Source organism: Diadema antillarum, unplaced genomic scaffold, assembly GCF_040938485.1.
Source record: "Diadema antillarum isolate AM-2024a unplaced genomic scaffold, OU_Dant_1.0 scf00000217, whole genome shotgun sequence".
Taxonomy (NCBI): Eukaryota; Metazoa; Echinodermata; class Echinoidea; order Diadematoida; family Diadematidae; genus Diadema; species Diadema antillarum.
The window spans coordinates 221,494-243,823 of record NW_027271106.1 but is presented as its reverse complement, the minus strand read 5'-3'; the positions used below and the strand labels follow the sequence as shown (position 1 = coordinate 243,823).

The 22,330-nt window shown below is 40.8% G+C and overlaps 1 protein-coding gene across 1 annotated transcript in view; it reads left to right on the top strand.

Moving 5' to 3' along the window:
• Positions 1–2,899: 2,899 nt before the first annotated feature.
• The window catches only part of LOC139724506 (thrombospondin-1-like), a 73,247-nt gene continuing 53,816 nt past the window's right edge, over positions 2,900–22,330 (top strand). The window contains exons 1-3 of the mRNA XM_071635640.1: positions 2,900–3,282; positions 3,566–3,757; positions 13,209–13,789. Of these exons, the coding sequence (XP_071491741.1) occupies positions 3,691–3,757; positions 13,209–13,789 (648 nt within the window). The 5' untranslated portion in view covers positions 2,900–3,282; positions 3,566–3,690. The remainder of the gene's footprint in view (positions 3,283–3,565; positions 3,758–13,208; positions 13,790–22,330) is intronic.

Sequence of the window (22,330 nt, the reverse complement as noted above, 5' to 3'; positions counted from 1 at the left end):
AAACACAGTACCAATTACCCAATGATTGTGACACTGCTGTCCACGTTAAGTCCCCCCCCCCCCACACACATACATTTCTGGTTTATTTTATGGAAAATTCGTTGATAAAAAACCCTAGTTTCTCGATGCACATCGGATGACATATATTGTGATATTGTGACAGATATTGGGGTGATGTGATGTGGACTTTACAAGACAAGAAATGGCGTCCATCTCACGTGGCGTCCATCTCACGAATGCAGCCCTCCGTCCAATGCCGCGCCGCACGCCTTCCGACTATAAAGGTGTTCGTTCCATCTATATTCAGACGATAAGAATCCCACGACCTTGATGGTCTTTTAAAGTGATGATAAAACATAAACACACCCGCCAGCACAAACTGACTGTACAGTAGATGATGAGTTCCTTGGACGGAAGACATAACATATTACAAGACAGTTTATTGAGTTTTTGAAGTTCCTAGTTAGTTCCCCTTCCCCCTCCCCCCCCCCCATCCCCCACATCTCCCGAGGAACTCGTAAAGAGCTATTCGATTAACCTGTATCCTGTACACACACTGCAGTTCTAGGAATCCATTTTGAATACATTCTAATTACTATTGCTATAATTATATGCCTGACAATCTCCGGGCAGGCTTCCGGCCGGTGTGCAGGAATATAACTTGTGGTATGTTGGTATGCATGGAATTTTAGTGTATCACTAAATCGGTCTATCATTGGTATGATTAATTATTACTATTTTTATTTTACTGCCAGTATCATCATTTTATTTGAAGGTATCGTTAAAGAAGGCGGGAGGAGGAGGGGTGAAGACTTGGAAAATACGTGTCAGTTCACAAAAATGCTCACAATTTCGTTAAAAAAAAATGTATACGCATGGACCATTTACACACTCGCAATTCTTGGCAAACTGTTGTCAAATAGATTTTGAAAACCCCATCAACAAAATTCTTCAAAGAGCGCGCATTTCTACGCTGAAAGCAAGCTGTACGTTGGCATTGAAAACAAATTGAATGGATATTACTCATCCGTCGCTGGATCATTAGCTCTGACAAGAGCCGAAAAGGTCTCGTTCATGTGAATGTAGTTGCCCATGAAATGACTGGTGCTACAATGAGATATTCTATTTGGTAGGCTTGGAATAACTCGTTAGATTGATTATGATCATGTGTACCATTGTTTGATTGTTATCTAATAGGCCCTTCTTTTGTAATGCGTATACATTCCGTTCCGTCATTTCTAGTGTGAGTTGGGCACTGTCAATACAGTAAGTTGGAACAGAGTGTAAACATACAGTAAGCAAGCACATCGACTTGGAAACTTCGGGACACGCTTTTAAAGAGACAAAACAAGAAAGGAGAAAAGAGCTATTTATCAGCGTGAACCAATGATACACATCCAGTGACTATCTAAAATGCAACTCACAGCGTAGTGTGCAAAGCCCTTTCATAGCCGTGCATCAGCAGTGCAAAGAGAACGATGATGTATGTAGGTTGTAGGGATCAAGCATTGTCTGAACTTTTATACTTCCATTTGCCAACCAGAATGTACTCGGAATGCTTGGATTGGTTGTTACCTTTAGGCAAACAAAATGGCGTCAACGTGACATTTTTCTCTCTCGTGCGCGAGCACGTGTTTACCCCTTTCAACATTGATTGTAGTTTTGAGTTCTACCCTCTGCAGTTTTCTCGCTTTCTGTTTTTTTCCTCCCATTTTTCATCCAGATGAAGAAGTCTTCATAAAACCACACCTGCAATATTGTCATAATGAAGTCGCTCTGAGAACAAACTGTTGATAATCTTAGAACTAGCCAATTATTACACATTGAGAATGAACACATCGGACATAAAGATATTTCCTGTTAGACTCCAAGGCAACTCTGTCATCTTAACGAAGAATCATTTTGTTTTCCTATCATTACTCTAGTCGCCAATGATGGCAAAAACAAGACTGAGAATCATCCACCGTTTTGAATCGTACATTATTAAGAGATAACATCAGCTCTACATAAGAAAAAAAAACATTTTGGGAGAAGCAAGATAATGCATAAGGATGACGTGGATATAGACAAATGAAGTTAAGTCATTACATTCAGTCTCTGATGCCGAGGAACACCGCCAATTTGCTCCATCCAACTACTGCGTTCCAAAGTACACCATGTATTTCTTATCATATATGAACAGAAACCCTGTGAACATACATTATTTTGAGACATATGATTTTAATCCCTTATGAAAGTTTGAATTTGAATTTTTATTTGAAAAGAAGCAAAATCAAGACTCGTTAGATACCGTCCTTGGGATCGTTCCCGAATTTTCAGTGAAGAATTGCGATTGTGCGTATTTTGCCTAACTCTGCTACATCGTGCTCGGCCTCAACATCAGGATTTTCGTGCCAGCGCAGCGGGGAACGTGCATCAGTGGCTAGTCTAGAGCTTGATTTGTAGTTAGAACTCTTGTAGTATTGACGACATTGTGAACACATTCTCGTATATTGTTTGAGTGTAAATGACATTACTATTGACTCTCATCCATATCAAAAGAAATAATATTGTGACCGAAATATGAATAGTTTACTTGATTTTACCGATAAAACAGTGCACAGTTACGCAGCGACGTGAAAAGGTTTAGAAATAATAGACCAAAGTACTAATTTCGTTGGTATTGCAACCCCAGCACAGTTGGCCGGAGTTCGGTTCTCTTCAACTGAACTCTTCGGGACGGCCGAGCTCTGGGGTTCGCTCCAGCGTTGCTAGGCTACGCAGTCTGCGTCGCTGATTGGTTCGAATCAAGAGTTTCCGTCCTACTGTCAGATGATTGACGTTTGGAGTGGTGAACCGAGGAGCTCATATTATTCGCGTGAAACAAGTCGCAGACACAGTTTCACACTTACGAGAAAGATATCGAGTGGCACAAGACTGAAGAGCAGTCAGCGAGACGCGAATGTGAATGAGCCCGTCATATTCAGCACTCTGAATGAGCGGGAGTAACGCCTTGCTGCGTGGAGAGAACTTGGTTTCCCTAGTGAGAAGGAATCATTTTTTCTCTTTTTTTCGCGAGAAATGTTACGGTGATAGCTGTGTGAGCGACTGATTGCGTGATTTGGATTAATACAGTGTTGGGATACTTTCCCCAAAACTTTTTATCTTGTTTGGTTCCATCCATTCGGAATAAAACGATAACCCGCTGGATGAGGATAACAGTATAAGCATCGTCGTGCTTGTCCTGCCCGCAAAGTCGGCAAAGAGCCATACGGATTTAACATTCAACTGGACAGAACGCTGGTAATTATAACTTGACTAACGTGCGCTTCTGTTGTTGTTTTTTCAACACTCTGCATGTAAAATTATACGTTTGATATATAAACAGATTTTTTGAAAATATTTGTAACATTAATTAGTACAAAACCTTTCTCCAGAATATTATGTTGCATGTGTTGACTCTTTTAACAGTACTGACTCTAATAACGGCATCAATATCTAGCCAACTTTGACACTTCCACGTATTATAATTTGGCTCCTTGCTAACATTGTTTTCTCACTTCTCTTCCCACCATTTGGTTTGCAGATTGCGAGGAAGTTACACAGCCTTCTGGAGGCTCGACGCCTAATTGGGGCGTTGAGGGGAAAAATAGAGCGAAGGAATTAAACACAGACACACACACATACACACAAAAGGAGAAACAACCGACCATGGAAAGAATACCGTTTGCTGCGTGTATCTCAATTTTACTGGCTGTAATATTGCCAGCCATGAGAGGTGAGTACATAACTCCTGTAATGATAGCCAAGTTTTATCCTGCAGCTGAGGTTGCTGAATACTAGTTGTCTGTTGCCTCCGTGGAGCACTTGCTTGATATTGCCTTGACATTCGTTTTTAATCGTCAATTTGCGTGTTAAAGGACTTGTTTACCTTTGGGAACAGTGATTTAAAAAAAAGATAATGGTATGACATTCCATGCATATGTGTAGGTCTGGTGTACCTCAAAACATCCTATATCATAAACAATTTTTCGCGACAAAGCCTAAAATATAAGGAGATATATGTATTTTTCTAAATAAACAGTAACTGTAGACGGATTAGTGTGGAAACATTTTTATTATAACTGTTGTTCAAATTTTGTAAATTTAACAATACTTAATTCGATTTTACTCATTCAAAATTTTACAGTGGTTGTTTCTATCCGTAACTCACATTTTAGAACTATTTTAAATTACTAATGTTGGGTTTTCGTTTCATCTGCAAATAGCAAATTATACCTTTAAGTGAGTGCAGGTTTTTGGCATTCATGGCTTGGCTCTGCGTACCCACAGGAGTGTGGACAAAACGAAGCTGTATGTTTTTACAAGTGGAAGGAACTATGGTTCAACAATAATACGACTACCCCTCGGAAATACTTTGGGAGCGGTTAGGCATGGTAAACAGTAGGAGGTTGACAGGAACTTCGGTTGATAAGATAAGTCAGTTGATTTTGTAATTCATGAGTTTATTGTATAAAGTGTCAATAGAAATATCCGTCCCGTAGGATCGGTTTATTTGCAAATGACCTATGAAATGGCATTTACGCTAAATGGCGTAGGGGTCCTATTATATCAAGCATTCTTATCAATTCGTTAGCTTTATACTTGAAAATCTGTATGCGTCCTTAGGACTGAATACTTGGACTCTTCTTTTTTGTTTAAATAGCCAATATTTTTATACATTAACATTGCATGCCGTTAACTAGACAGAAAAATTCGTCTGTCCGGAAGAGTTTTTTTTTAATCATTTTTATTCACGTTTGAAGCCAGACGTAGTCTCCGCTTAACTTGATCCCCCGACGACCAGATACAGACCAATCTTTCAGTCAAGGAATTCACCATCTCCGTAAAAAAAGAAGAAGATAAAAACAAGATAAATCAACATTATGGACACGAAGACAGTTTTCGGAGTGAATAATTGCTGACGTCCGCAATCTATACATGAATTGCCGATGAAACCACCAATTCTATATAATCGATGTTTTTGCATTTGGATAACCAAAAAGCAATACATGACAAATTGAAATGACTCGCATAGGGAAAGAGAAATATATTCACAAAGAAGCATATAGGTAATGATAAATCAGCGCAACATTATAGGGCCTATGTGTTGTAACCGCGATATAAAGGACCCATTGTTGTAGCCTTTTGTATCCAGCGGTGATTGATGAAAACTTTATTACTCATAACTCTTGAACGGATCATCCGATTTTTTTATATTTTACTAATGAATTCTGCGACTATTCTTTACTCACTGAATCTACATACATGTTTGGGATTTAAAAAAAAAAAAACAATTTCACGGCTGCTCTCGTGTTTGAATTCAACTACCCAAAGTAGCTTGTTAGATTTCATGTAATTTATACAAATACATTAGGAGATTATACAGACAATTTGTGTGCCCGAATTTCAGCAATAACCTGATGTATGTTAATAAAGCACCATGATGCGTTGTAAAAGACGAGTATTTTTTAAGATGCATTCAGCATGAGTAACACAGCACGTCTGGTAGAAGGAAGGGGGGTCTTGCTTTACAAAGTTCAATCTCGGGACATTCGTGCACAGAAAAGTAGAAGAGAGAAAGAGTGGGGAAGGGAGAAAACAGCTTCCTTTTTTCTATAGAAAGAAACTACTCGTGGTGAAGATTATTGTAGAGCTGGCGGAAAAAAAAAACCCCAATGTGTCAGCATTTGAAGGTTGACGTCGAGAAAATGTTATTCTGCTATGCGCTATCAAAGGAACGTTAAGCCTTCACATTAATAATACCCAATCTGCTCTATTCACGTCGCATGAAAGGGGTTGTGTATATAGACTGCACAGCCGAAGAGTTTGAAATGTTTCCATAGGGGAATATAAATCACAGCATCTTTTCTTTGCCCAAACACCACACAGAAGCGCCAAAAGGAGGAATGTAACCTTAGTGAACAAGACCTGCGAATAATAAAACTTTCTGGTATTGTTGATAAAGAAAATAGATCAGAGATGTGAAATGTATTTCCCTTCTATATCTGTAATAATGAAGGGGAACGGATGGTAAGACAAACAGAAAGACAGACAAGGACACACAGAGAGTATAGAGAGAAGGAAAAGGAAACACATCGGATGTAAAGAGAAGGTCATAGCACAGCTGAGGCATTCGAAAATATATTTCCGTTGCAATTCACTCCGAAAATAGCATCTGATCATGATCTTATTCTGCTTGCACTATACCTAAAGATCTGAACCACATTCTAAAAAGAAAAACAGACATGTTTTGCAGCAAAGTGCGATATCCCGGCAGATGTTGTAATCTGTAATTCTGTAAATCTGTCACTTGTGTTAATGCCACGTATTCAGAAGCTAAAAGACAATTTTAACTGCTCATTCATGGACCTACAGTTCTAGCTCCATGGTTCAATTCAGTTCAGTTCAGTTTTATTTCTGCATTGCATTTTCCAAACAGTGTAACAAATCTTAACAAAATTTTGGCATAATTATAAATTCAAATCATATGCAGTGGTATGCATTTATACGGTTATAATCTCATATGTAGTTCAATGGTAAGACGGACGTATGAAGCAGAGAGATTTAAAGCAATGGACTATTGAATGTACAGTAGTAGAGAAAATATGTCATATATACAATGTAGGTCCTACTAGTGAAATATAATCATCATGGTTTATTGGTAAATCTGCTTTCGTAACTGACACTAAAACTGAGTGTCCTTCGCAATCAACTTAATGTAAATGTAAGACAGATTGGCTTGGAGAAAGAAAATACTTCCAATGAACACGTAGACAATTCATTCAAAAGAGTTTCATTTGTGGCCTGTGTCCCAAAAGAATATATATTTTAAGGGTACGAAAAATAGAAACATTAAGAAGGAGAGCGTGATGCGAAAGAAGAGATGTCGCACGTAATTGCCATAAGCTTTGGAAAACTAACCGCACTCAATTAAATCCGTGTAGTAAGGTGGCTGTTCCATATCCCTTTTGATTAACCGAATTACGCATCGACAGCCGTGGAGCGGTTTGATAAACGTCCACCCATGTCCCGTCCCATGAATCGGCGGGAGCTCCGGCGACGAAACTTTCGGACAGGTGCTGGTTTGCAAAGTTCCTTGTGCCGCTCACACGCTTTTGGGCATTCATGCCGATGCTATCGTAGAGGACAGCGGATCCTTCACCCCCACCGACTCGAACACTTAATTACGACTAATTACGAGGATCAAGTATCCATGACGTCTGTGATTTTCTGATCAGTCTTAAAGTTGGGCATTGACAACCTGTTCTTCAATAGATGTAATTAGTCTCTCACTGGGGCAAGGTTCGGGTCCAACGTTAACCCGCTATGTATGCCCACAGTTTGTTTTGTTTTGTTTTGTTTTGTTTTGTTTTGTTTTGTTTTTATCATGGTTATCACTCTACAAGACATAACATCATTTGATTGTGCTTATGTACGTCGACGAAGGGCATTTTGTCAATCGGTTACAATAAAAGCATCTCGACGCAAGAGCCATCTATTTGTGACAGTATCATGTTGATAATGTTATTCTTACAACGTTAACTCGCGTGTACATCCTATGGTTACACGCCATGGAGCTACATGCAATAATATTACAGCCCCAGGTTACATGTTAAAGGGATGGTACAGTATTGGTGGAGATGAGAATTGGGCTTTTAAACTTTTTACGAGATACCAAGAAAACACTTATAATATAGTACAGAGCATACCAGTTTAGGAGGAATTCAAAGTATATTTCATGAAAATCGGGTTCGGAATGACCGAAACATCCAAAAACAAGGTAAAAAAAAGCAATCATAATAAAGTGTGGGTCCCACACTTTATTAGAATCGCTCTTTTTTGGATATCTCAGCCATTTCAAAACCTATTTTCATCAAATAAACGTTGAATTCCTCATAGAATTACATGCTCTTTCATATTTCATAAGAGGTTTCCCATTATCTCACCAAAAAATGTTAGAAACCTGAAGTTAGGTCTCAACCAAAACTATACGATACCTTTAATGCTTGTACGCACAGACAATTGATTTAAATCAAGTTGCTGTCATCCGACTTGAATACTCGTTATACGTTATTGCATTCCTTTGCTCTTCTGGAAGATTGCCGAGCTTGGAAAAACAAAACAAAACAAAACAAATCAAAGAAACAAACAAAATAAAACAAACAAGCAAAAACAAATAAACGAAAAAATCTCGAACGAACACTGTGTACATGTATAGGTGTGTAGTGTATATCCCGAGCACGCAGAGGAGTGGAGTGCCAAAAGTGCTTACTTCGGGAGTTTAAGATTGTACGTGTACCGTCCGCACTCGGATGCAGGTCTTATCTTTTAGACCTGTGCCATATCGTCTGAGTTAGATCGGAACTCCCTCCTACAGATGGAACAGAATATGCTGCTAGGCACAGAGAGAAAGATATATTTTAAACACTGCAGAATACATTCATTATAGGGATAGGTGGTTACTTTTGGGGTTTTAAAGCCCCCATGGACTTATACAGTATCTTGCGTATTCACCTTATGGAATGGGTTCATTTTGAGCATCAGATGCCACGGTCTTTGGCCAATAATGTCACAATCTGCCTGATAATGATGACTAGTAATGGACAACCCAAACATGAAATAGATTATCCTAATTGTTTCATTAACATTAATATAATCTGACTGTATTAGTCCCACGATGCTCTGACAGGAGTTCTACCGCACAAATGACGTTCTGCACGGAACAATCGCCCTCCCCCCCCCACCACCACCACTATACCACCACTCCACAAGACGTAGAGTACTGCTTCCATTTGTATACTAGGAGGTCGCCACTAAGCACATTTTTTTTCGTCGTGATGCTATGCCCTGTTGTTTCTGAATTCGCCGATGATTGGATATGAAAACCCTCTTTCATTTCAGACCTGTTAAATTTGCGCATCAAATTGTGGCTTTATACGTACTTCAGGACTCTTTTGACTATACCTATGATTCATAAGCCCTGGTCTAAAGCACAGGAGGCAATATGCGTGCTGAAACAGTGCGTAACTGGAGGTGGTGCTTATACAATACTTTTATTTGAGATAATGGTAGACAAAAATAGATTGCCTTCATTTCTTCTTCTTTTTCAATACATCACGTACATTTGTTTGTTATTTTCGCACATTCAATGTCCTTGTAATGATGTGAATTTGAAGAGACAGCTGACAGTGAATATACTGTGTGCAGATTAATCCTTTATATAGCGTATTTAAACGATGGACAGACGGGAAAGCATTAAACCGAATGATACAGAAAAGGAAACAAAGGAAACATTCTGGAAAGGTATAGTAAAAACGGTGTGTTTGCAACTATTTTACGACATTCTCTCGGAATGCTATCAAAGTGCTGAACAGTGCCTTGGCATATTTCTTCCCGCGCTGAATATAATAGCCCTGAGACGAACAAACATGGCTCTCGTGTGAGTCCAACCATTTCGAATTTGGACAATCGCGGATTCCTCTTGGGATTAACGAGAATTGAATGACACTCCCCGATATCATCATTATCTATCTGCTTGAATGCGTTCACTTTGAATGCATTCTTTGGCCACTTGCCTGGCTTGAGACTGATGACCAAACGCCACTGGTGGTCCCTAACAGACACAAAGCTATGCTAATGGGAAAAGAATATATACCATGTATGTATAAAAATGGCAAATCACTATTGAAAAATGTCTATAGGACCCTCTTTATATATATATATTTCATACTATCGACTATGGTATTTTATATATATTTACGGCTACACTTAAGTAGAAATAAATTGGTAATGTAGCGAAGAGTTAAGTTGATGGACTATTAAGAGAATTTAGTACGACTTATAATGTTTGGTGTACATCGTGTGAAAACTTGAATAGGTCTGTGAATATAACTTTGTTTGTAGTTTTATTACACAAACATATTTATAGTAATTATTAGTATTTCACAGAAACCGTTAAACGACAGTGAATTAAGTCTATGTTAGCATGATCAAATTACTGAAACCACGTTTACAAAGACAAACGTGGTATACAAGTGAAAAATATAATGAATTTAATATGTTAATTAATGAAAAGAAAAAGAGACTGACGGACATGTATGCCCAAATTTTACATAATCCATGGATACTAAGCAGAGCTGAGGCATGTTTTATCAAAACTTATAAATTGACAACTAGAGAATACAATTGAATATTAACAGGGCTCCATGAAAATTTGACAAGGGTTTTTTTTTTTTTCTTTACTATTCTGAAAATGACTCTCACTGATTTAGTAGTTTGTGGTAGCTATAGTTGATAGGGGATTGCCATCAAAACGTGGAAAATGGTCAAAAAAGCTTTCTGCTGAGTTTATTGTTTGTGGTCCTGCCACTGTGTGGCTTCCATAAAATTGTGGGTGGTGTGTTTGAATGCCTACAAGAGCGCAGCGTGTAAACTTTAACACACGGCTTGGCGTTCCGCTCCCAGTATTCAACAGAAAGGGAAGGGCATATTAGTCGTAAACAAAAAAGGACTCGGATCACCCTGATAGCGGATTGATCAATGTTTGTGCTTTCCATAATGCCGATTGCCCTAAACTACTGCTGAGGCATTTCTTTCTGTCTATTCTTGTTTAATCGCTTACTCGAACTGCGATACTAGTACTCGTGTGCGACGACGCGAGCGCGCCATGTCGTGTGCTGTGGGACTCGATGAGACAATACACGCTGCCTAGACTCTCCCCAGTCGGGTACACTCACCACAGGCACAATAAATCGTGGCTGCTCCCAACAGAAAAGGTGTCAGTAGTCAGAGCTCAATCACTAACGCCCACGTAGCTCCATTAGAAGTCACAAGGGCAGAAAATTTCTCAGGCATAGACTGTGCTCCACCAACTTCCCCCCGAAGCAGCCCTTTCCTATTCCCACGATTCCGCCCTGTCCCGCGTGCTGATCAAAACACCAGCGATCCGATTAGAAGTCCGAGAATTTTTTAATGAGAACCGTTCTTCTGACATCGGAAACTCTTGTAGGGTATAATAGAGGAAGGGAAAACCCCCTCTAGATGAGAGAAATACAACCATCTCATGTTGATTGGATTAAGTAGGCCTGTAGGAACGAGACGCCATTTTCACCTTCAGGTAAAGCATGCACAGTTAGAAATCCAATCAGGTAGGCGCGAGATGATCCCTCTCCTTCCACAGTGGTTCCATGTATAACATTGACATTGTCGGGTATTACAGACATCGAGTACAGACTTCATAAAGTGAATGGTCAGGTAAATTAGTGGTCTTTGGGTGGCAATTGGAGGATGATCAATTACTTATTTACTTATTTAGAGAAGGTATCATAAAAAGTTTAAAGTTTTGTGTGTGGGGGCTGTTTGTTTGTTTGTTTGTTTGTTTTTTTTGGGGGGGAATTTAAAGGTTTGCAATGCAACAAAGCAACGGGCGAGGTAGGCCTAAATGTTACCTTTTTTTTGCCTTTGATCACAAATGATGTAGTTCATTTCATTATCCCAACATTCATACAGTATTGTATCGCAATGCGTTTGTCGAGCTTTGTGCAGAAAGTTCACGCGAGTTGGAATCCACTCTGAGCAGCTGAGCAAATTGTGAATCATTGACTGTGATTTATGATAAAAAGCTAAAGTGTAGAGGATGGCATGCGTGACATATTTTTGTAATCTGATAATATCAAGTCACATAAAATCCAGTATTCACAGTGCCTTGTGCGTGCAAATATATTCTGTGTGATACGAATTCTTTGTAGCAATGTTCAGTCGACAATGAATAGCCAGACGCGGTACATCCAAAAGGGATAAGATAACTAAAAGCTTTTCAGAGGATGGGAACTTTCTCAGAGCTAACCCAGAATACGAGTGAAATCCATGGCGGCAGTACAGATAGCATGAACAACAACAAAAAGAAAATCAGCTCGGTAATGAGCCGTGACGTGGAATGATTCGCCCTATCGACTGGCGGTGACTTAAAGAGAGGTTTGGTTGAAAAGGAACATCGCTAATTGCTTGCCCTTGATCATTCAGTCTAGAAAGGCATATCATCATTCCACCACCCCGTCTCTCCCCAACCTAACGCAAAGCACCCGTCTCGTATACCCCTGGACCGATCGAGCCTTACCCCATGCAGCGCGACTGCAAATATCATAAGTCATCGCTTCCGTCCACGAAGCCCTGCTTTTCAGTCATCCGTATCTGGGCAAGAACGATAGTTAGAAGAACCCTAGTGAGCAAAGCAAGAATTAAACATCACTTGAAATGAGCTTTCCGGAATCAGACGTGTAAAGAAAGGTAGTTATCGTCTACTGATGTGAAAGCAACAATGCAGGCACGGTAGCAGAAATAACAGACAAATATCGATCCCGTGCCTGTAAACTCCGCCATTATACCACATACTGCTACACCACGTCACCAACTATGCACATCTACCCCATCTAGCGAGTATTGAAAAGACACAGTGTCATTGGGTCGCCGAAGAAGTAGGTCATATCTCATTTTGTCACTTTTTGTCGTAAAAAGTTACGACGATAAGTATCGTGGGCCCCCCTTTGAAAGAGTTTGGCGTAAGTACTTAAGTCAGTGCCGATGACATGAAATGCTTTACAGGCAAACCACACTAATCAGGAATCTTATCCGCAGAAAATGCAACAAGGAAATCGTCACATTTCCCCCATCATGTGGACAAGTAACACACAGCCCTTTCAAACTAATGAGGTTGATATTACATTTGTCATTCCCACTTGGCCTGTGTTGAGAATCTGTGCTCTGTGAGAGATTCGAATAGCAGTGTGGAAACCAGAAGAAATTTGAGCTTGCACCACAATGCCCCCGCAACCAACTCGGATTTTGATGTAAAATTCGATAGGTTTTAATGCCGGATTACTTAAATCTCGCTTTATTACGCAGGTAAAGAAATAGGGAAGTGTAGTAAGAAATACCGAATGGATTGCATAAGATATCAACTTGAGTGCGTGCATCTCCAGTAGAGTAGTAAATTAATCAGAATCAGATCCTTATCTTGAAATGCCTGACATACGCTTCACATCGTATGTAAGTAATGAATAGCCTTGTCTGTTTTTGTTCTATTAAAAACAAAATATTCCAAAGCCAATCCCCGATGCCCCTTGTCCCACTCCTCGCCCTCTTATATTTCTTTTTAATGGATATATTTTCATTCCTTGTCCATCTTCCAGCACAATCATCTTGGGTGGAGTTCAATGTGCTGCAAGATGTCGGTATTTCGGCAGCATCGCCCGGCGTAAGTTTGGCAAGAGGGGAGGAGGAGAACGTGATGGCATACAAGATTAAGCCATCCAAAGGGGACATTGCTGCCAACACCATACAAGTAACGAGACTCGGGGAGACCATGCGAACGGAAGACGGTTTCGTGCTCGTCGCCAAAGTCCGCATGGGCAACAAGGCCAAGGGATCCGTGGTGTCGATTGACTCCCACGACCGGACGCGCCGGCTGTTCGGCCTCGTCATCAACCGCAAGGACGACCGGGCGATCGTGCATTACTCGTACGAGAGCGATGACGAGATGCAGGAGGCTACTCTTGAGTTTCAGCCGCTGGGACTCGCCGGGGGCGACGACAAGGCCTGGCACACATTCACGCTGGACGTTCAGGGCAACCTCGTCATCCTCTACGTCGACTGCGAGAGGATAGGTCTGCAGATCATGTACGCCTCCTTCGTCTATGACGTGACATCCTCGGAGTACTCGCTGCGTCTTGGAAAGGGACTCAAGAACAGACGAGACGTGCCGGATTTCAAGGTCAGTGGCGAATCCTTTTTTTTTATATTATACTCATAACGACATTGGCGGATGGAGGGGGTGGGATTTGGGTGGGGCGCGTCAGTGAGAACGATTTGGTCCTCTCCTGTAGATGTTTACGTTATGTCTCTTGTTGTCAGTCTCGTTTTCGTAGGGAAAGGTGTTTGGTGATCGTTTCTATTTGTGTACTCGCTTCACCCCACCGTTAATATGACGTTCGCTTCTCACGCTATCTATGTTGTATGTTAGAAACATTTATGATATGTGTTTCCGATCGCAGTCCGGTGTTGGATTTGATCTGACGTGATGTCTAAAAAGCAGGTGGGACTGACAAAAGTCACATTGAGTTTCACTTGAGCATTCTTTAGCCTTTATGCATCATGTCAGTTGACAATGTCACGAACTAGTTCTTGTGACGAGAATTCTCTGTAGTGATAAACATTGTAAAATACATTTGGATGGAATGTTTCTAGGAATGAAGGTCCCTCGGGTTGAAATTCGCGTTTGTGTCTTCTCCGTTTAGTCAGTAACGACTAGCAATATGGTTCAAAGTATTTTAGCACAAGGTGCTGCCTAATAGGTCTAATGACGGTGTACCACATACCTGATGGTCAAACGTTAACGTAAAAAAACCCACGAGTACACACAAACTTATAAAGCCAAATTCACATCAAAAGATATCTTAACCACTAAATATGTCGCAAATAAAGAATAAAAAAGATGACAATTTGATGCACCTGAACCTAAAGTTTAAAACAAAGTAATAAATTCCGCCAGAGGGTCGAGTACAATTTAGTCCCGTATTGGCATCTGCAGAGATTGAGAGAACCTGTACCTGCCCCTCAGAACCAGAAACAAACCTGTATGTGGGTCTACCTGTTTGTCGCTTCTTTCTTGTCGTGATTTTAATACTATTGGATCAGTGGCGATCGAAAACCATCACTGTTCTTTGGGTCAGGATTTGCGTCCAAATGGACTCCGAAGACATTCACTTGGTGCATGCCACATCACTTTATATTGTCCAAGAGATTCACTTTATTATCTTCAAGAGATTGCATTTTAGCAAAATAAAACAAAGAATAAATACAGGAACAGATTTGGGACGACTAAATACGAAGAAGCCGAGTTGAAGTCCATGGACGGCGCAACAGAAAGAAAAAGATGGGAGAAACACGGCCACATGGATGGCAGAAACAGATGGCATAAGGCGAACTTGGGATCTTGAAGAAATGCAATTTATTGATGGATCTGGGCAGGGTTCACGAGGACGTGTCATTCACGTGTAAACTGTTGACAGAGATAGTGACAAAAACATGTTTACCAGACTGACGAGGAGTCACCATGTTCTTATCCATGGAAGATCAACCATAGTGTTATGAGCGTTAAACGCAGTGTAGCTAGGAAGTCTCGGTAAGGCCCTATATGCCTTCTTCAGAATATGTAAAGAACAAATGATAAAAGATTTGAAAATCAACAGCATACAGATGGAAAATGTATGCTTATAGAATTGTGCATATACTTGTAAATGTCGTAGAGGAATTATAGGCAAAGATGACAAGAGCAATTATGCCAAGGCGATTTTTTGTTATTGTACATGTCGCAACCGTCTATAATTACGAAATTATATACGAAAATATGACAAATATTTCTTTAATTGAAGATAGACCATCTTCATCCCTCCCCCCTCCCCCATCACTACCACCACCACCACCCGAAGAGATTATACATGTGATGCGGTTACGGTGACATACATATTGGCTGCTGTCTTCCAAGATTCACATGAAATGTAGGCAAGCATTTTGGCCTAGAAATTTTACGACAGAACATTTAATTATGTCATCCCGTACGACTCTATCGGGGAACATTAAAGTACCTCTACGGTATCACTCCACTCACCCTGGCGGATGATAAGTCAATATCACAAGTATCTGTCTGCGCAGACGATGCCCTTGAATGTCGAATCTCAAGCGGACACTGTCGAAAAGACGCGACGCTTCAGAAATCGATCGTAGAGCGAGAACGTTGACTCATCGTTTCTCAGGCTTGGCTTCTCGAGTGAATGGATGGATGCTGGCGCCGCGTGCTTCTTGCGTCGCTTTGAGTAGTCCAGATACTGGACGATTTTAATCGTCCGCATTCCCCACCAATACACACGCATACACATACATGCACCTACACAATGCGCCCAACCGCTGACTGCGACACTCCACCAATTGGTACTCCCGAAAAAAAGTATTCAGGAGGGGTGATTTTGCGTACTACAGTGTACATACATACACCATCAACGTACGTCCGCCCGTACGTACGCGGGTACGCTGCATACGAATACAGTCCAGGAAGTGGACTACGCTTTGAGTAATGGGTCGTCCCCCGGATGATGATGTACGATTGCATTCTAGAGAGGGAAGCAGCGAATGACCAATCGTTCATGTCTTACGACGAACTTTGTAATCAATTGACGAAGTGCCGATGTTGAGTGGTATGTCATCTATTATACTTTTCGTCAGAATGGTAGGCGAAGGCTGCGGCTTATGTCATGCTCAGATTTTCTGTGTCCTCCATGTAACATTTGACATGTCGGCAGCTAGGGAAGGGGAGCTCATCCGCCATCAATTATTTGTAAGAGTTAGACCATTAGGGTGAAGACATTCAAAAGTTTCGCGATTTTTTCATTCAGGATTTGAGTAGTAGTCATTTTAAGAAGTTATGGCATTTATTTCAATAACCATTCTGAGGGGGAAAACGTTCAAAAAGTTATGCAATTCTTTCATTAAAAATCTTTAATAGCCTCTGTTGCGAGCGAAAAGAGCACCGAAACAAAGCAGTATGATATTAAGTTGTGGTAATAATCTTCCTTGAGGAAGATCTTGCATATCTGTCTCACAAGAGTAGAGCATTTAAATCATTACTCCAGAAAATTACATGCCTGGCTTTCCACTCATGCATGGCTACTTATAGATCGTAAGTATAATGAATGATTCAGACTAGATTTTTAAATCATTTTGCCAGAAGGAAAAAAAAGTATCTATTGTGAGAATTTACTGCATTCCAGGGAGGTGGTTCCCATCACCCTGTAGCGGCTGGTATGCGTGCTCTGCAGAGAACTTTCTTACCATCTCTGAGTTTGTCAGTGTTTCGATGCATTAACTAGGCAGAAATTATGGGTAGCATACCCTCAAACCGGAACGAGATGTACTGGTCCAATGATGAGTGCAGAAATCATACTTACACACATGCTACGTCACACCAGGGAGGTGAAGAGAGCTTCCACCTTCCTTGTCTCACAGAAGTTGAGGACGAAGGCGTTTAAAAATGAGGGCTGTGGCAATGTCAATAGCTCTGCAAACCTAACGCTCACCACGTTGTAAACGCATACACAGCAATCGATTCCGCCCGAGCCTTGCTACCGGGTTTGTTGTCGTTTTAGCCTTGAACATGTGTTTTCATTCCCTGAAATGTCCACGAAGAAAAAGAGAGAATCATGCCCGTATGTTTACGCGCACCTGTTTCGGGTTTAGGGCAGATTGTAGGCCTACTTGGGGCACGAGGGTCCGCCATGAAAGCGTGTTTTAAGTCCGAGTAGGATTGCTCAGAGAGGAATGCGGATTCCTTGAAAATGTAGCAGAAGAAACTGCTACACCGCCCAGCACCAAAGATAACTGTGATACGTACATGATAAGATCTAAACTAGAAAGAGTATTCGTCAACTTATGGTAGCTGATTCTCTGTATGTTTTAAGGGATTAAGCTGAAAGAAGACAGATGAAATGTAGAGGAGTATGGGCTCTGTGATAAGTTTACACAGCATGCAGCGTGCACTGTTGCCAATATCCATCATGATATGCAGCAGTATTGGAATGGCGATATCGGGGACGTCATTTCCAAGGGGACAACTTTCTACGGCACCCATAGCTCACTCCTTGGCATGTTCCTATCCTTTCTCTCTAGACGATTTAGTCATAATTGTGAGCATCTGTCCGACAAAAAATCAGTAAGGGCTGTTCATGAGGTCTCAATTTGGTCATCCGACAGCTTATGGGAAGAGGTGTCTCCCTGCCAAATGCGGGGTAATTCAAATGCGAATGTGGTACCAGAAACACTCGAGGTGAGTTCATGTGCTGTGCGGGGTTTGTTTATTTCTTCCATTTTCTCCTGTTACAAGCGCATTGCATCAGAGTGTTAAGACAATCAGTATGAGTCTTCTTATAGCTCTGTGTCATTGCCGATACCGACATTTCAGTAAGCAGAACACGGCGTCAAAGAACAACCTTGTTCCCTTACCACATAACTCAGCAGCTTCAGTGAGCTGCGGGCGCTGGCAAACCACCAAACAAACCAGCACCTATTCTGGCGATTCTGATGATTTTATTGTCCTTCTGACACTATGATGGCCCTGTAATCATTCACTCGAATTCCCTCGCGTATTGTGCGCATTTTCATACGTAGAACATCTTCAACATAGTCAATCTCTGCGCTTTCTTTGATGGGTGTAGTTGACATGTTGATATATGAGCATTTAGGTATATACTGAGTAGATGTTTGCTCTTTGCGGTTTTCCCCTTTGTGCAATGAATGAGGAACTGCATTCAGTAGCTCCGAAGAAATGACAAAGAGAACACGAATAAAGTGCAATATCTGTCTAGATCTTCAGGCCGAAAACTGCTTCGTCAGATGAACGTTATTTTTTGCTGTATGAAAACAAGTGTGCCTGTTGCGTTTGTCCATGTTGGCGCAGCGTAGCACCATGCAGTGCGGCGGCAAGGTTGGTTCGCCGAGTTACGCGAACTTGACACACCACCTGTTCAGAATTGTAACTAGTGAACAGTGACCACAGTGTAAACATCATCACACTGAGAATCATTTCCATGATTACATTGGGAACGGCGTTCACGACACTGTGGTCTCTGGAGATAGTGTGTTCAAAATTGTGTTACGCGCTGTTACACCTTGCGCACAGCAAAGCCATGCTGTGCTAACTGTTAATAACTACAGTTATAGTTTGGCCACGGACCAAGCGAGCTCGCCTTGGTCAGACCAATGTGCATTGCGTTATTCCATTACTTCATTCATACATCTTTATTACAGTTTGATTGGAGCACATAACAGAGATTCTTTACGAGTCCATGCAGTCATGTATTCCAGAACGTGGTGTATTACTTTAGGTAATATGGTAATCATTACTGCAAGATTAGCTTGAAGGTATGTTTCCACCCAGTGCATCGCAATCAACTAAAAAATACGCAGTACGTATACTGTATACACTACTGGCATTGTAAAAACAAACGTACAGACTGTATGGGTTGAGTAGCGTTTTTCGCTTGATTGTCAATACACGCCTTGTCAAACAATTGAATATTTTCATGAGCACCTAACTTGGATGTCACTCAAATTCACTCATGCGTGAATTGTCACCACCTTTGATATTGATGAAAAATGCTATGATTCTGGTGAAATATCGTTGACTTTTCTTCTTTACTACATTTTTCTTCCTTTTTTTTTAATTCGTTTCTACTTTTACTCCGGAAACCACATAGAATAAATAATCCCCTCCCTGCCAATAATGATGATAATGATTATTATTATTAATAATAATAATAATAATAATAATAATAATAATAATAATAATAATGATAATAATAATAATAATAATAATATTAATGATAATAATAATACAATACATTTATTAGGCGCTTAATACGGACGTTTCTAAGCGCACAGTTTACCGGAAAATTAATATTTGATTTAGATAAAGAAAGTCATTGTTTAGACACAACCCATGAGAAGTAAAGCGAGATGAAACGTAGTCACGTGATTGATGACACTTCTCTTACTTGTCTTATCACTCATTTTTTTTACCCCCTTCGACGTTTTGTTAAAAGATTCACCTTCTACAAGTTGCCTTGATTATTTCCTTGTTTGTTCGACTCTGTGAGAACCGTGAATGATCAGACTAGCCTAAAAAAATAATGAGGAAGGGGGGGGGGGGACCTTCAAAATGCATTGATGAAATCCTCTGTCATGGAGTACAGCTTGCATGAAGATTTCGGAAACCTATTCAATGTTGCTTCCGGTCAAACTGGACTCAAGTGGGCAACAATAAATGGATCGCCTCTCCTCTTGCAGTCGTTGCACCGCGACCTTCAACTGAAGTCACGGCTCCTAGTCATCTGTATTGGTTAATGGGAAGATATCAAAAGTATTGCCGACAAAGCTCAACCATTTTGAGATCTTGGCCATCAAACTCCTGTACCAAGATGATTTGCGTTTGAAGAATTGTCACAGCTGACCGGACGTGGAGAAGGCGTTACATCGAGCCACTCGTCACAAAGAATCAACAACAACTTTGTTTGTTGTTCTGTTTTTATTACCCTTTCTTTCTGTTTCTCCGAGGGCCAGAAAACACAGATTCTCACAATTTTATTCAGATACTCTTGTGGAATAGCTCCGTTCGTGGACCTCTCGTACAAATTGCAAATTATTGTAGAAAGAAAGCTCCATGTCGCCGAGTTTGACAAGAAGGATCCGCAGTCTCCAACCTGAAAGCATGTGTAGCTACAATTCATTAGCTCTACGCTGAAACCAGGGATGTGAAAGTGCCGAAACACGTTCGGCACATGCACACACATGCACACACAGACACACAGTGTGTGTCTGTCAACACACTGATACACACAATGCCGGGTAGTTACGTAAAAGCAGGGAGGTGCGACGAAAGCTGAGGAACACGCAGTGGGGTGGCGTTGTGAACACTATCAGCTATAACATTAACAACTATCAAGACACGACGGGCCTATAGTTGTTTCTATGCATGTCTTGTGGCGCCCTGATATAGGCGCGTGATGAAAATGACATGGTAAACTTTTACACCGACAATCATACTTCACAGCACACTAGATGTGTGAGGAGAAGGTGCTGGCTCTCTATTTCTGAGTTTACTTTCTCACAAATCGAAATACCACTCTCATTTTGAAACATACACAGCCACATTATAAAAGGGAACTCTTCACTGAGATATAAGATGGTCAAGTGTCATTTCCTTTTTGCTGAGTTGAATCTAAGGTTTTACGCAGCTGCTGCCCATTGTTTTCCTCTTTAATTTCTCTACAATGGTGACCAGCAACATGACAACAAGACATTATACCAGTCTACCAGATAGGTTGGGCCAGTTGGTGTTTATCTGCATTGCATCCTGAAGAATGAGTGATGATTGTTTTAAATGATAGGGAGGGTCAGTACATAAAAAAAAGTTCTGAGGACATTCAAATTGATTCGTACATACTTGAAAAACAACACCAAACAAACAGCCACAAGGAATGATACGCCGCAGAATTTGGTAGAAATTTTAACGGCTTGCGCGTCCATAGAAACGAGAACTTGTAAGAGAGGGAGGGGAGGGAGAACAGCAGCTGCAAAGACGAATGTTTCGACACCGTTTTTTATGACTTGAAAAGTTCTCGTGTCATTCATATTAATGCATGAAATTTTCAAATGGCAGTGCATTGTTTCCCCCTAACATGACTTTCTTTCAAATGTACAAACGTAAATGAATGTTTCCTGTCCTTGTAACCATTATTTTGGTTGCCATGGCGACCGATCTTTGTCGCCTCCGAACACCATCGGTTTGTTGCAAGTCTGGAGTGTGAAGAGGGATACTACTAGCATTTATACATGCGATAGGCCTATGAACTTTTATATCTTTAATCGCAAGAGAAGAAGTTGAACTGCTCAGAGTGTCTTGTCTACTCGCCAAGTAGCAGACGTGAAAAGTTACTGTATGTTCTATGTCTTCATTTATAGAAGTCGTGTACAAGGATTGATGTTTTGACACTTTGTTTTTAGATATGTAATGAATAATTTGCTTAATTGAGAACAACAGAAAATATATATGTCATGTTGTTCCTCGGACTTATTTCATGGCATGTCAATCTAATCCAGCGTACATGGAATGAATATTGGGACACTGTCATTCATTGCTCAGCCAACCTTTCAACACTTATAGCTCTTCTCTAAATTATGTACCATTGTAAACTACCTGTCTACTGAGTATTTAGTTGTGTACTCTTCATACGTAAGGGTTTCTTTCTTTGTTTTGTAACTCCCTTCTAAACAGCATGGCAAGACGCGATACCTCCCAGGGTGGATCTTATGAAAGTCAAACCTTGGAGCTACTAGCTCCATGGTCAAACGATGTTGGTGTGTCGCCATGACCAATCGGGCGTTGCTTTCTTTTTGTTTTACGAAGAGAAACAACGATGTGATGCATGAAAGAAAAGTATTTACACTTTCCTGATACCGTACGCGCTTGAGTTACAGCTAACCACAAACATTGCTACTTTCTTTAATAGGTAGAGAGTCCATCTTAAAAAGGTGCCATCGCAGTCGCACAAACTTACATAAAATGCTTCCAGGGAAAATGGGGGAGGGCGTGTCTGAAGCTAGTTTGTTCACACGTGAAACGAGCAAAGAGCGAAAGTGCTGCATTTGCAGCATACCAAGCGATACGTCACTGCACCATCGCTTACGAACTCCCACACTGTGCATC